At 35.8% G+C, this 14982-nt stretch overlaps 1 protein-coding gene across 1 annotated transcript; it reads left to right on the top strand.

Annotated features, from left to right (window-relative positions):
- The first annotated feature begins 13984 nt into the window (after positions 1-13984).
- LOC143607759 (glutaredoxin-C1-like) lies at positions 13985-14760 on the top strand. The gene has a single exon (XM_077083093.1). The coding sequence runs from the start codon at positions 14195-14197 to the stop codon at positions 14603-14605; it is 411 nt and encodes a 136-aa protein (XP_076939208.1). The 5' UTR covers positions 13985-14194; the 3' UTR covers positions 14606-14760.
- Positions 14761-14982: the final 222 nt, after the last annotated feature.

Raw genomic sequence — 14982 nt, 5'->3', positions numbered from 1 at the left:
TGGTTTGAATTGGCAGTGGGCACAATGGGATTCTGGTGGGCCGAAGATTGGGTAGGAGCATGGGCTGAAGATTGGGCTGCTTGTCTGGTCCGACGGGTATAAACTTGTAAGGGGGATTGGGCTATGGGTGTGGGTTGTACGGGTGGGGTGGGAGGTAAGGGTGGTTGGTCTGTGTTTTTGGTTAAGTGCCAAAGTTGCGGGTGTATAGGGTCGGTTAAGAAGGAGTAGTTTTCAAATGGTGGTTTATTAAGGTGTTTAAATGGGAAGACGGTTTCGTCAAATCTCACGTGTCTACAAATGATGAGTTTGTGTGTCGATAGATCGAGACATTTGTAACCACGGTGTTGGGTTGGATAACCAAGAAAGACACACGGTTTCGAGCGAAGCTCAAGTTTATGGATTTGTGTGTAAGGAATGAGAGGGTAGCAGAGACACCCGAACACTCGGATATGGTCGTATGAGGGTGATCGGTTGTAGAGGAGTTGAGTGGGGGTTTTGAAGTTGTGTGTTTTACTAGGAAGAATGTTTATTAAGTAGGTAGCGACCTCTAGTGCATGATGCCAGAGTGTGTTTGGTATGTTGGATTGGGCAAGAAGGGTGCGGATGATGTTGTTTATTGAGCGGATTTTGCGTTCCGCTTTACCATTTTGAGAGGATGTGTATGGGCATGAGAAACGAAAAGTCATACCGTGTTGATTGCAAAAATTTTGAAAAGAATTATTAGAGAATTCCTTTCCGTTGTCACATTAAAACTGTTTGATTTTGCGTTCAAATTGAGTTTCAATTAGTTTATAAAAAGCTTGAAAGACGATGTGGACTTGAGATTTATTGCATATGGGATAGGTCCAAAGAAAATTAGTGGCATCATCCACAAACAAAATATAATACTGATGACCACCGGTGCTGATTACCGGTGAAGTCCATAGATCACTATGTATCAAATCAAAAGGTAAATAAACATGAGTATTAGATTGAACGAAAGGAAGTCTAGTACTTTTTCCCAAAACACATGGCTGATAAAGTTTAGAAACAGCCTTATTACATTTGACATGACCAGATTTATTTAAAAATTGCAGTAAATTTCCCCCCGGGTGTCCTAAGCGTTGGTGCCAGACATCCTGAGTGAGAGCGGTGAATGAGGAAGGAGAGCGGATTTTGGAGAGAATCTGAGGTGTGAGCGGATAGAGGTCCCCAATACTATTGATACGTAGGATACGCGCCTTGGTCTTGAGGTCCTTCACAAGAAAACCAAAAGGATCAAATTTAATAGAAATTTGGTTATCAGTGGTTAAACGACGAACCGACAAAAGATTTTTAATAATATTAGGGGCGAGAAGAACGTTGTTTAGTTTTAAAGGTAGGTATGGTGGTGTTAGGGTTTGGTTGCCTTGGCCGGCTACGGGAATGGTATTACCGTCGCCGACAATTATATTTCGTGAAATGCCATTATTAAAAAAAGAAGTGAAATTACCTGGGTTGTTTGTCATGTGATTTGTAGCGCCTGTTTCGAGGGTTGAGGGCCATGGTATGAAGGGCTTGCTTTATGTCGGTGGGAGTGTAGCCGACGTTGTATGCCTGAGCAGGTCGAGGGCCGAGAACTCCTTGACCCGAGGAGTTAGGTCTAATGGTCGTCAGGTACGGGCAAGGTGGGGTCGATGCCCACTGTTGCCACTGTTGATTTCCCGCACCCGGATTAGGCCACATGCCTGGGAATGGAGTCCACGGGTAAAAACCGATTTGTTGGAATGACCCGCGACCACGTCCAGTTGAGTGTCTCCCGCGTCCACGCCCCCTGCCGCGTCCGCGGCTGTTATTGTTGTTGACGAGTCTACCCTTCTCCTAATTGTATTCTGCCCGTATGTCTGAACGCGAATCAAGATGTGTGGTGTTGTTGTGTGAGTTTGCTGACCCGTTTGAGCCGACATGTAGAGCCGCAGCTGCGGAGTTTGCTGCATAAAGAGCCGTGGCTGCACGTTGGGTTTCTTCATGGCAAAGAGCTGATCTACAATTGTTGAAATCAGGAAGTGGTTCTTTGGATCGGAGAACAGTGGCAATGGTAACATATTGTTCCGTCAGCCCACCAAGGAGTTGCAAAACCAACTGTGTTTCGGTGAAGGGAACGTCTACATTAAGTAGTTGATCAGCAAGTGTCTTCACCTCTTGACAATAGGCGGCCATGTCCTTGAAGTTTTCGAGACGCGTATTGGTGAGTTTTTCCTGAAGGTACAACGCACGGGAAGCCTTGTTGTCTTCGAAAAGGTTTTGGAGAGCTGTCCATGCGTCATACGCAGTGGTGTTTTTCTTGAGGATGGTACGGAGAAGGTCTGGGGAAATCGTCCCATAGATCCACTGAAGGACGATTGCATCCAAACGTTCCCATGATTCTGGTGCCGGATCTGCTGCCTTGTATTTTCCGGCGGTGGTAGAGGAGGAGGTTACCTTTCGTGGTGCCAAGTGGTCGGCGACCAGAAAGGCCGTGCAGTGTATTCGGAACAATTCTGACCACGTCACGTATTGGGCATTCTTGTTGTCGAGAATGATCGTAACTAAGTTTCGGATGTTGGTAACGGTGACAGCGGGGTGGAGGGAAGCCATGGGTGAGCAAGAAAATTGAGAGTGCGAGGAGGAGAGAGGCCGATGGCTTAGGGTTAGCGGAGGTTGAGGAAGAGAAAGAGGAGGATCGGTTATAGGTGTGATACCATGAAAGATGGAATAATCTCCTTGTCATTCTCGTTAAATAATTTGACTATAAATAATACATAGAATCCCTTATTTTAGGGATAGATTTACATATATTGAATTCTTGATATTAATCTAATCATAGATAATATACAATTACTATTACTCATAATGGGTTTTCTTTAACTTTATACTAAGTATTAATTAATTTAATCGTATATACAATCGCGTCTATAACATGAAAATATGGAATTAAAGGTTTGCCTTAAAGTTCATAAACTGCTTACACGTAGAAAGTACCTATCAAATACCAATTGGCTTTGTTAACTAATGTTGTGTGGGCTAAATAAAAGTAACTTATCCATAATACATGACACCATTATGAAATTTGTATTTTTTTTTGAACGGAAAATTAGGATCACTCACGGACCACTGGAGTATCATCGTGTCACCAACAGAACCACGCGATCATATCCATCTCCACTAGGCAATAATGCCTAACCACCAATTCAGGAGGAAACCCAATAAATCTTGGGAAAACCCCCTTGTGGGATTCGAACCCAGGACCTTATGGTCCCTAAGCCTGTAGATGAACTTTTTGGTAAATATGCAGATGATAGTGATATAGATGCATTAGTTTACATGTGCATATTATCATCATGTCACCAACAGAACCACGCGATCATATCCATTTCCACTAGGCAATAATGCCTAACCACCAATTCAGGAGGAAACCCAATAAATCTTAGGAAAACCCCCTTGTGGGATTCGAACCCAGGACCTTATGGTCCCTAAGCCTTATCCCACCACCAAGATGCCACTAGGCTATAAAGCCATGGACTATGAAATTTGTATTACTATGCAAGTATCAAATGTTTTCTTTTAAAGAAAAACCATTGTAAATGGCATATTTAATCTTGTAGATGAACTTTTTGGTAAATATGCAGATGATAGTGATATAGATGCATTAGTTTACATGTGCATTAACTTGTATATGCTTTGGCTTTGCAATTTTTTTCTGTCTTATACCTCGATGTTTGTTTCTTTTGCTGCATAAGATGTTATATTTTGTTTATCTTAATTTTATGTTGGTTTGGATGTTATGTTCCTTCTGTGTTTGTGATGTCCCACTTTTGTTTCCTGCTTTGTTATTTTTTGGTTTGCATATTATCGGTTTAAAATTTAGATACTTCAGTTCTTGTATAGTATAGTAGTATTTATAAAAGTTTGCTTCTTTTTTGTGTATGAAGGATTTAAAGTTATCTTTGGTTTTTTTGATTGCTATAACTCTAGGATTTCTTAGCTAATGTATTTTTGTTTTACTTCTATCGTTTGGTGAATTTGTGTTTGTGTTTATTTATTGTAGTTTAGGCTTCTTTTTAAGCTCTATCTTTGCTTTTAACATTTGTACTTGATTGCTCACTCTGTCCTCCACATGTCGCGTGATAAAAGACCACAAATTAGCTCATCATTATTCGGTAATGGGTATCATTGTAAATCATATTAGCAAGCCTCTTATCACCCTTCACTATGAGTTTCTCTAATTCCTTTCCATAGACACCTTTAGTATCAGGGCCGTCTCTAAGAATACAAAAAAAAAATTAGGGCCTGGGACGTAAAAAACAAAAGGCCCTAAAATACAAACCTAAAACTTTTAGCCCTATTTGTTCATGAAATTTAAGAAAATTGAATATGGAATTAGAAAGTTTTCCATCCAATATTGTGTTTGTTGATTTATAAAGATATTAAAATTTGAAAAGTTTACATAAAATTTCATCCATCAAGGGATTTCAACATTTGTTTTTTATAAAGTGAATGAATTGAAAATTTCCATTAGAAAGTTCAAAGATTACTATAACACTCTGAACTTACTTTTTATTTTCACCTTCTAGTAAGAACCATGAACTATGAAATCATGTGATGCAGAATAATTGATGATGCATAAAAATAATTAGCAATTTTTATTTACCCATCAAACGTTAGTTATTTTCTCTTATTCATTAAAAAATAAGAATATATTTTTGCTCATTTGGATTAACTGAATTCCATCATAGCGACTAGGACACAGCACGAGTAGAGTGGTTTTAGGTCAATTTTGTCTTTTAATTTTTTTCACATTCCATCTCTTTTTATAAATTTACCAACCAAGCAAGTTTATAATTTTAGATGGAATTAATTCCAACTGCATCGAATTCTAATTCATTTAAAACATTTCAATAAATGAATCTTGATGCTCTTCTAACAAATAAGTGTTTAGACTTAGGAAACATAATATCAAAAAAATATATATATATATTAACATCAGAGCATAACTAACTAATTAACTATCATAATCATTCTATCAAGTATCAACCCATAAAAGTTAACAAATATGAATTTATATAATATTAAAACTTAAATAAAAGTTAACAAATAGAAAATTAAAATAACTAAATAAGTAATACGTTAATATTTAATAACCTAACCTGGAAGTCTGGCCAGAACTGGAAGTCTGGAAGTTTGATGGTCGCCGGACAAACAGATCGTCTCAGATTTCTGGTCGAAACTCAAAATTCCGATGGTCACTGGACAAAAATATGAGATTAAGGTCTCAAATCTCAATGTCTGGATTCCAATGGTCTTCATAAACCCTGGCTACGTTTAAACATGTTGCTATTATTATTTTAAATGAAGTTGGCCTAGGATATATATACAAAAAATTTAAAAACTTATGGGCCCCTGTAAGGGAGTGGGCCTTGGGCTTGAGCCCTCCCTGCCCTCCCCATGGGCCGGGCCTGCTTAGTATCCTTTTCTCATTCTTATTTTATTTTATGGTGACTTGTGTTCAAAAAAGTAAGCAAACGATTTAGGCTTCTTGAAAAACACAAGGACTGTGTTTTCTGAGCAAAGGGCTTCGATAAAAAGGAATATTACTTTCAAGTAAAACTTTTTAGGTAATACACATTCATTTAATATTGGATTTTTCTAAAAGACAAAAACTATGAACCTAACTTTATTAACAAAATATAAAAGAAAAGGCAGCACTTAGGAATCCAGACGAGTACTTATATTCGAAAGTGGGCGAAATGGGCCACAGCCAGTTTGGGTTGACCTTCTAAGTGCGTACATCTTTTTGTCTGAGTTTTTGAACATTTTTTATATATAAATGATGCATTAGTAGAATGATTACTCTGTAGAACTACGGGCTGTTTAGCCTACTTTGATTATGCTCTCAACGCTAAGTTGTCAGTAACAAGTTGCAAGAAAAGTGTTAGTTATGTGCATCATAAGGAAATTCATTTAAACGAAACTAAGAAACAATGTGTTATATGAATACTAATTGGTTTTCTAATATATATATATATATATATATATATATATATATATATAATGGTTTACAATTGCACATTTAGTATACACAGATTGAAGTTTTTTACCTACATGTTAACCTATATGTTTTTTAGGCTTTAATTGTAAAACTTCTTATTATGATTCTTGTGCTTAGTTGGTTACTTATATTGTGTGGGATTTTCATTTAGTACTCTTTCATTTGTTAGGTTACCAAAAACATCATGTTATTAGCATGAGCAGCAGATACAATTTTTTGGCAGCCTACTAATACAACTACGAAGCGTGGCCACTCTAAAACGAAGGTGACAAAAGATTGAAACAATCAGTATACACTTTTGTTATTCTTATCTCTATGGCTTATGTTTAAAACCGATGTGTAAATTTTGATGTTATATAAAGTATGTTTTATATGATCATGCTTAGTGCTTTATACATGTGTATAACTTATTGCTTTATAAATACTGCAACTAAACCAAAATATATATTAATTTAATTTAATACTTTAATTACTATTAGACGTCGTTAAACAAATCACTCATACTTTGTATGTTAACGTGTGATGTGTTTTGTACAGAGAGAACATGATGATTAACCATTTGTTGTATATCCTGAATGATAGTGTAACACTAACACGACCTCACGTCGCATCACTCGGGTAAAAAAAATTTATTTACTTAAATTTCAAATTTGCTATTATTATATTTATTATCACATGTTTTACAACCCGTATGTCACACGGGTATATAGGCTAGTATATACATATACAAAAAAGGGTACATATGTTAAATTATTATTAATTTTTCTTGTGTATGAAAGACACCTAATTTAAATAAAGCTGACACGTTTGACGACTTAATTGATCTAAATATCTAACTTCTAAAACGTTTTAAGATTGAAAGTTTATTCTTGTAGCTTGAGCTTGACTCAACTTAAACTGTGCCGATCTCAAATAATATTAGAGTTGGTTTAACTAGCTTATTAGTTAGTCAATTCGATTAGACCTTGGTTGATGACCCAAGAATAAATAACGTGTTTCTATTACAAGTTTACAATAAAAAATTTCTTTGAACAAATACTATTGACAGTGTTGCAAAAATCCCGACTAGTCACCGATTAATCCCTGATTAATCGCTAGTCCCCACTTCACTGATTAATTTCGGGCTAGTCGGCCAATTAATCGGTCAATGGTAAAATCCGGCCAAAATCGGCGGATTCCGGTCAAATTAGGCCAAAATTGGTGGCTTCCGGCAAGATTCCGACAAAAACAACGGGTTTTTGGTGTGATTCCGACCAAAATCAGCCGTTTTCCGTGGGAGATTTCAGCAAAAACCTATGGTTTCAAGCGAAATTCCAACTAAAATACGTTTGTGTATGTATAAAATTGAAAACTACACATAAAAATGTGTGCGTGTATATATAAAACTGAAAATTACACATTAAAGTCCGATCCGATTAATCCCGATTAATCTCAACTAATCATGATTAATCGCTAGTCCCCACCCCACTGCCCGACTAGCGACTATCAATTTTTACAAGACTGACTATTGGACACTGGGACATTGTCTAGGCCCGAACCCAATAGACTTATAGTTAAAGAAGGCCAATATAAGTCACCAAAGTCCAACCAAGACTAGACCTCACCGACCCAAGCCTACATATGGTGCTAAAGTTAAGGACGGTGGGTGACTGGCTGGGCAAGAGTGCGTTTACGCCGCCTGACGGTCGCGAAACACCACATATGCTGCACACATGTCGTCACTTTAGGTGAACAGTCAACACACTCTGCACCTTTTTTATTCCTTCTTATATCCACCAGATTTATACCATCTCTCCTTAAAAAACAATTTTCAAAAAAGATTTTATAAAATTTGTTATTAATCAGTTTATAAATACAAATATGTTACCCGTGTATTTTGAATTAATTAAACTAGTTACGTTGTTTTTTTAATCCTATGCACATTAATTAACATATCTCGTACACAACAATATTGATGGTTCATGTGTATAGACTAGAGTATATACTAGTATATTATTTGACATGAAAATTCACTTGATATTAACCAATTAAGATTATTAACAATACTTAAACTTTGATATAATGCGATGTGTTCCAATTTTATGAATATATTGATATACATTGGAGTTATGAGATCGCGAATATGATGACATGCGGCAACTTTTTTTTCTTAACATTGAAAAGAAAATTAATCAACACAAAAATATGATAAACCAGGTAACTATCATCTATGTATAGCTGCTATCTTTACATTTTACATCTTGCAACTTGGGTTGACACCAGGGGCATAGCCACTAACACCCCAGGGGTGTCCTTCGTCCCCTGTGAAAATATTTTTTAGTGTTAATATGCCGAAAAATTCCCGACCGACCCGTCTAAAATTTTGGCACCGACCCCTGTGAAACTTTGAAGCCGTACCATGTATAATTTCGAGACGACCCCATGAGATTTTGAGACTAACCCTAACAAAAAATACAATGACAATGTTATAAATATAATTACATAAACGTTATATAAACAATTTTTTCTATTAAATTTGAATTTAATATTAACAAGTCCATTAGTCCAATATCCAATTCAATTTTTAAGCCCAAAACCCAATTCAAACCCTACTCAATTTTTAGTCCAAAACCCAAAATCCCATTCTAACTTCTAAAATTTATCTTTTTGACCGCCTCTACTGCCTCACTTCGTCCTTTCGATGGATGATGACTACATTAACATACTTACGCCAAGAAAAAAAACAAACATGAAAAATCGCCAATATTATGAATATGATTGCTTCAATGCGGTTCTAGATTTGCAAATCCAAGAGTTTGGGGATCGTTTTAACGAGGTAACATCCGACTTACTTGTTTCGTTGAGTTGTTTGACTCCTTGTGATAATTTTCAGGCATTTTCTATTCCAAAAATATTACGATTAGTCGAGTTGTACCCATACGATTTTGATGAAAGTGATAAAAGAAGACTCTCGGTTGAACTCGCGACATACATCGATAATTTGAAAGGAGATAAACGATTAAAAACTTGAATGATTTAGCAAGTCTTGTTCAATTGATGGTTCAAACAAAGAAACACCATTCCTTTGCATTAGTATATCGTTTATTAAAGTTGGTTGGCTCTCGTATTACCCGTCGCAACCGCAACCGTTGAAAGATTATTTTCGGCTATGAAGTATGTGAAGTCCGATTTGCGTAATCAAATGGATTATGAAAATTTAAGCGACAACTGTATTTGTTATATTGAGAAAGACTTGCTTGTCAATGTTAAAGTAGATGATGTAATGGTTAGATTTCAAAAAATGAAAACTCTTAGAGAACAACTTTAATATATTTGTTTTCTAATATTTTGTTTGGTAATCTTTTTTTTATATATATGACCCGACCCGACCCGATTCGACCCGACCCGACAGTTGTGTCGACCATAAAAATTTCCGACCCCTGTGAGAAAATTTTCTGGATCCACCACTGGTTGACACTGCTTCAAAGTTTAAACCAAGCAACTCAACACATGCTGACATGCATGGTGACCGGTGAGAATGTGAGATCATAGCGTATGACACCAAGTTCTATATGAATTTCTTAATATGATCACAATCATCTTTATTTACATTTTATATATATTTCTTTCTACCTTAAACTATTAAAGTGATAAATCTCATAAGAGTATCAATATATGAATAATTTTTAATTTAAACTCATTATACTTAAAAGCAAGAATATATCTTTCAAAATTGCATGCAATCAACCAAGTTTGATTCAAGTTTAATATACTAATTACCAAATTAACACATAATTAAATGAAGAAAGATAGTACTTATTTTATGAAAAATAATAGGGAAAATTCCCAAAATAGCCCATTTATAGTTAGTGTTTCCAAGTTTATCCCTCAAAATTCAAGTTTTCAATTTTATCCTTTTGGTATCTCGTCGTCGACGACATGATATCGAACATCGACGATGCGTTACCGAAACAAATAGGATGATGACACGTGGCTGGAATCTGGCCGGAATAGGTCGCCGCGACATGTTATATAACATGACTCCGGGACCCTACGTTAGTGTTAACATGACGCCAGGACCCTATGTTAGTGATAACGCTAAAACGGCATGTTAGGTTATATAACATGACGTCGGGACCCTACATTAGTGATAACGCATCGCTGTTACCCTTAGTTAGCAACATAACGCATCGTCAACCCTATGTTATACCCAACAAACCTATGTTTCGGTAACGCATAGTCGGTGTTCGCTATCATTTCGTCGGTGTTCGATATCATGTCGTCGGTGATGAGATACCAAAGGGACAAAATTGAAAACTTGAATTATGGGGGATAAACTTGGAAACATAAGTATAAGTATAAATGAGTTATTTTATGAATTCCCAAAATAATAACCTCATGAACAAGGAAAATAAAAGGAACAGAAAATGAGGCCTTACACATGCAAAATAGTACACATAAAAGTTGAGCCTTCGACAGCAATGACATACGGGGCCTCATGCATATCTAATATTTGTATCTATACTTTTGTACGTATATATTTGTAACATGCGTGTGCTTGTCTCTTAAACGTGCAAAAAATAACGGAGCCGCCAACATGGTACAGTCTAAACTAGTTTGCCTCCTTGATATCATACAATCAAACATTTGTGAATATTCATAAACTTTACCCCTATAATCTTGTTTGCTTGTCCCTCTTCCTCCTACATAAATTTCAAACCCTAACATACCCCTATCATTTTATCATATTCTAATGTGTCAACATGTACACTTTACTCTTAAATTACACATTTTCTTTTATGATAACATGACTTGAACTCCCATCTTTTAGAAAGAAAATAAACAAATTTTTTTATATTAGAATTAATATTTATTATATTTTATATTGAAGATGAAATGAAAAGATGTTTTATCGATTATTTGGTACAATATTTAGATGCAAGTATATAATGGAAGACTACGATAAAAAAAATTATTTGTTTGGTAATTCGGTCTTATACTTGGTAATAAAAATTCTGTTATAAACCCAATAGTAGCCCTTATATATGGTCTCATGTTATTAAAATTTGTTCACATGATGCCTTTTACCCAAAATATGATCTTAAGTTCTACTTAAGTTTTAAGTAGGGATGGCAAAAAAAACCCAAACCCGATGGGGAAAACCGAAACCCGCCCCGAACGGGGCGGGTTCGGGGACACTTAATCGGGGACGGGTCCGGGTTCGGGTTTTCCCCGTTTAAGTTAATCGGGTTCGGGGCGGGTATGGTATAGCCTGTACCCGCCCCATATACCCGCCCCGTATACCCGTTTAAAACCCGTTTAATTAAATATAATTTTTATATTTATATATAATATATTATTTATTATTCATTTCCCAATATACCCGTAACCCGTTTAAAAGTTAACCCAATCCATTTCATTTGGCCATTTACCCAATTACCCTAACCCTAGAACAACTGAACAACCTCCGTCCTCCCACCTCCCGGCTCCCGCCCGACTCGCCACTTCGCCAGTCGCCAATCGCCATTCTGCACAGGCGCACAGCCCGTTCCGGCGTGTGTACGTGATATTGTGTACGTGATATGCTTTTCTAATGTGTTACTATTATTATTATTATTCTTTTGATTTTGTCAGTTTGTTCGCATTTTGTAGCTGGTTTATATAGTTGTTAGGCTTTGTTAGGCCTGTCACCTGTGAATGAACAGAAATGAAGTAGTTTGCAGCTGTTTTTGTAACTCCAACAGAAATGAGTTTGGATTATTATTACTATTATTATTATTATATAGTTGTTAGGCTTTGTTAGGCCTGTCACCTTCATTATGAACTGAAGGTTCTCAGTGAACAATGCTGGAGTTTAGTTTGTTGACGTTTGCTCATTTCTGTTTGAAACCAAATTTAGTTGGGTGATTTTTGATATCGTTCTTCATTTAGTAGGAATGAAACATTAGATTTTGTTTTTAGTTTTCCATTGAGTAGTAGTTTGCAGCTGTTTTTATTTATTGGCTTATTGCAATATCCATCATGATAAATGTTTACTCATGAACTATTGTTTGGGTATTAAAGTTTGTAGTTACTTGGATGTTTTTCATTTTCGGTTTTCCATTGAGTAGTAGTTTGCAGCTGTTTTTGTAGCATATCCGATGCTAAGAACATTTTCATTTTCATAATTATTCGTAGGATTTATGGAAGGACACACACAACAACCACAAACATCTTCGGGTGATAACTCACAAGCCGATAGCAATACTTCACATACGTTGAAGAGGATAATCATTCGGGTATGACTTATTATTTACATTAATTTAACTTTATTCATTAATTGTATTAACTTTATTTATATATTAGGTGTCACAACGGAGCTTGATTTGTATCTACAAGAGAAAGTTTGGATAAAAGAAACAGAGATTGACCTTTTAGCTTGGTGGAAAACAAATGGTGTCAAGTACCCAAGGTTGCAAAAGATTGCTCGAGATATATTGGCGATTCCAATATCTACCGTTGCTTCCGAGTCCGCTTTTAGTACAAGTGGTAGATTGGTAAGTCCACATCGTAGCCGTCTTCATCCAAAAACATTGGAAGCGTTAATGTGCGCCCAAAGTTGGTTGTTGAATGAAATCAAAGGTAAACAAACATTTTATTTTTTATTTTTAACTTAGCTACTATATAAACTTTTGACTTTTGTGATATGAATATAGCAACTTGTTCAGAAGAATCCGAGGCATATTGCCAAACTATTGAATATGATTGTGACGATGGTATTGAGGTAATACATATATATGGTTTATCGTTTACATTTTAATATGGTTTAAGTGTTTAACATTGATTCTTATATAGTTTCCAATTAATATGTTAATGTTTGATTATCATAGCAATCCGGCGTGACAAGTGTTTGAATGGTTGAATGGGTGCGGTATGGAGGTGTAAGAAGGATCAATCATGAAGTTAATTTCCGTTGTGATGGGAGAAATAAACATTTTTATGTATTAATAATGTCTTTTGTATGTGTAATGTGTTTGGATATTGAACTTTTTGTGTATTAATATTGTATTGTAATTTTGTATCATTTTCTTACAATCGGGTTTTAAACGGTGAACCCGACGGTTAAATGGGGATCCCCACGGGGAATTTAGCCCGTTTAAAAACCATTTATGCTAGACGGTTCCCCGAATACCCGCGGTTTTCCCCGAATCCCCGATGGGGATTCCCCGTTTAGTCCCCGCGGGTTTTTAGACGGTTTTGGTAATGAGTTTTATAAACCGGGGCGGGTATGGGATTGGCATTCCCCGCCCCGAAACCGCCCCGTTGCCATCCCTAGTTTTAAGTACTCCATTGCATATCTAACAGATTCACATCATTTTCTTTTATCTTCAAATCTAAAATTACACTAAATATTACTATATTTTCTTTTTCTTTTTCAATTAAATATTATATTTTTTTTTCATGCCTTTATCATTATATATCATCTCTTATCTACTTACAACCACTTTAAACAAATATTAAAAACTTAATTGGGTAAAATAGTAATTTTTACAAATATATAGAAAAATCATTAATTTTTATAAATACATTATAAAACCCCTCTCACATAAAATGAGAGATAAAATGTGAATACTCTAATGATCCTATAATTATAATAATTTGAAGTTTCTAATAAAAATCAACACAATATCAATTATTTTTCTAATTTGTTTTGACGCGGGTAAACACGTTTAAATAGCATGAGCTTACAAGAATCACATAATCAAATACAATAATTATACACTCATTTCAAACTCGTAGAAAACTAATCCTTACCCAAATACACTCATGTTTTAAAACATTATTAACATTGATATTAGAGTAGCTAAAAAGTAGTCTTTGAACAATTAAAAATTAAAAATTAAAAATAAGAAATACAATGTTCAAAAGATGTGATTTGACAACAAGGGTAGAAGCTTGTTACACAACACATGTCACATGAAACATCCCTAGGATTAAAGAATTATTTTGATTCTTGTATTGAAGCACGACATTTATGTCCCCCACCACCTTTTGTGATCTCTACAAACATGCTAGTCAATCCCTATATAAACACCACCACCATCAACACATATACTCCCATATTATCATAATCATATACTCATCATTTCTTAACAAGTAAAACAATAACAATAATAATAAAACACCACAATGCAATATCAAGCAGCATCTGCCACGGGTTACTACTACAACTGCATACCGGTAACTCGACACCACTACTACCCCACGGTGCAAGCAGTTGATCCACTAGAGAGAATAGCAAAGCTAGTGTCACAAAATGCGGTTGTAATATTCAGTTTAAGCACATGCTGCATGTGCTATGCCGTCAAGAGTCTCTTTAGCGGCATGGGTGTGAGCCCGACTGTTTACGAACTCGATGAGGATCCGGTTAGAGGTAGAGAGATTGAGAGGGCTTTGGTTAGACTTATGGGCAACTCTGCGGTGGTTCCGGTGGTGTTTATTGGTGGTGAGTTGGTGGGGTCGATGGATAGAGTGATGGGTTCACATATTAATGGGACATTGGTTCCACTTCTTAAGAAGGCTGGAGCTCTTTGGCTTTGAGTGATTAGTTGATGGATATGTTTGATTAGTAATGGTTATTGATTACTTGATAATTATGTAATGCGGATTTTAGAAAAGAAATGATATCTTTTGATTGGATTTAAGAACTATGGTGAAAATTTTATGGTTGCATAATGTGACTATGTCACTATTAAAAGTAGATGTTACTAAAATGTCACCGACATTGGTTGCTCTAACATTAACGTTAATCAGGGGCAGCCCAAAGGGGGGTAAGGTGGTTGACCACCTCGAGCCTCTCTAGTCCCGAAATTTTTTTAAAAATATATTTTTTTTATGTAAACAAATATGTAATTTAAATGTTTAAACTAAATTTACCAAACTACTAGTTTGGTGTAGGGGCCGGGAAAATGTGTATG

This window comes from Bidens hawaiensis, unplaced genomic scaffold (assembly GCF_021521415.1).
Source record: "Bidens hawaiensis isolate Kalapana, Puna unplaced genomic scaffold, B.hawaiensis_p1.1 tig00086405_1, whole genome shotgun sequence".
Taxonomy (NCBI): domain Eukaryota; kingdom Viridiplantae; phylum Streptophyta; class Magnoliopsida; order Asterales; family Asteraceae; genus Bidens; species Bidens hawaiensis.
The sequence above is the reverse complement of the archived record's forward strand: the minus strand, read 5'-3'. Positions and strand labels throughout refer to the sequence as shown.

Excerpts from the sequence above, each read along its gene's own strand:
- LOC143607759 (XM_077083093.1), top strand. The coding sequence starts at position 14,195 with ATGCAATATCAAGCAGCATCTGCCACGGGTTACTACTACAACTGCATA.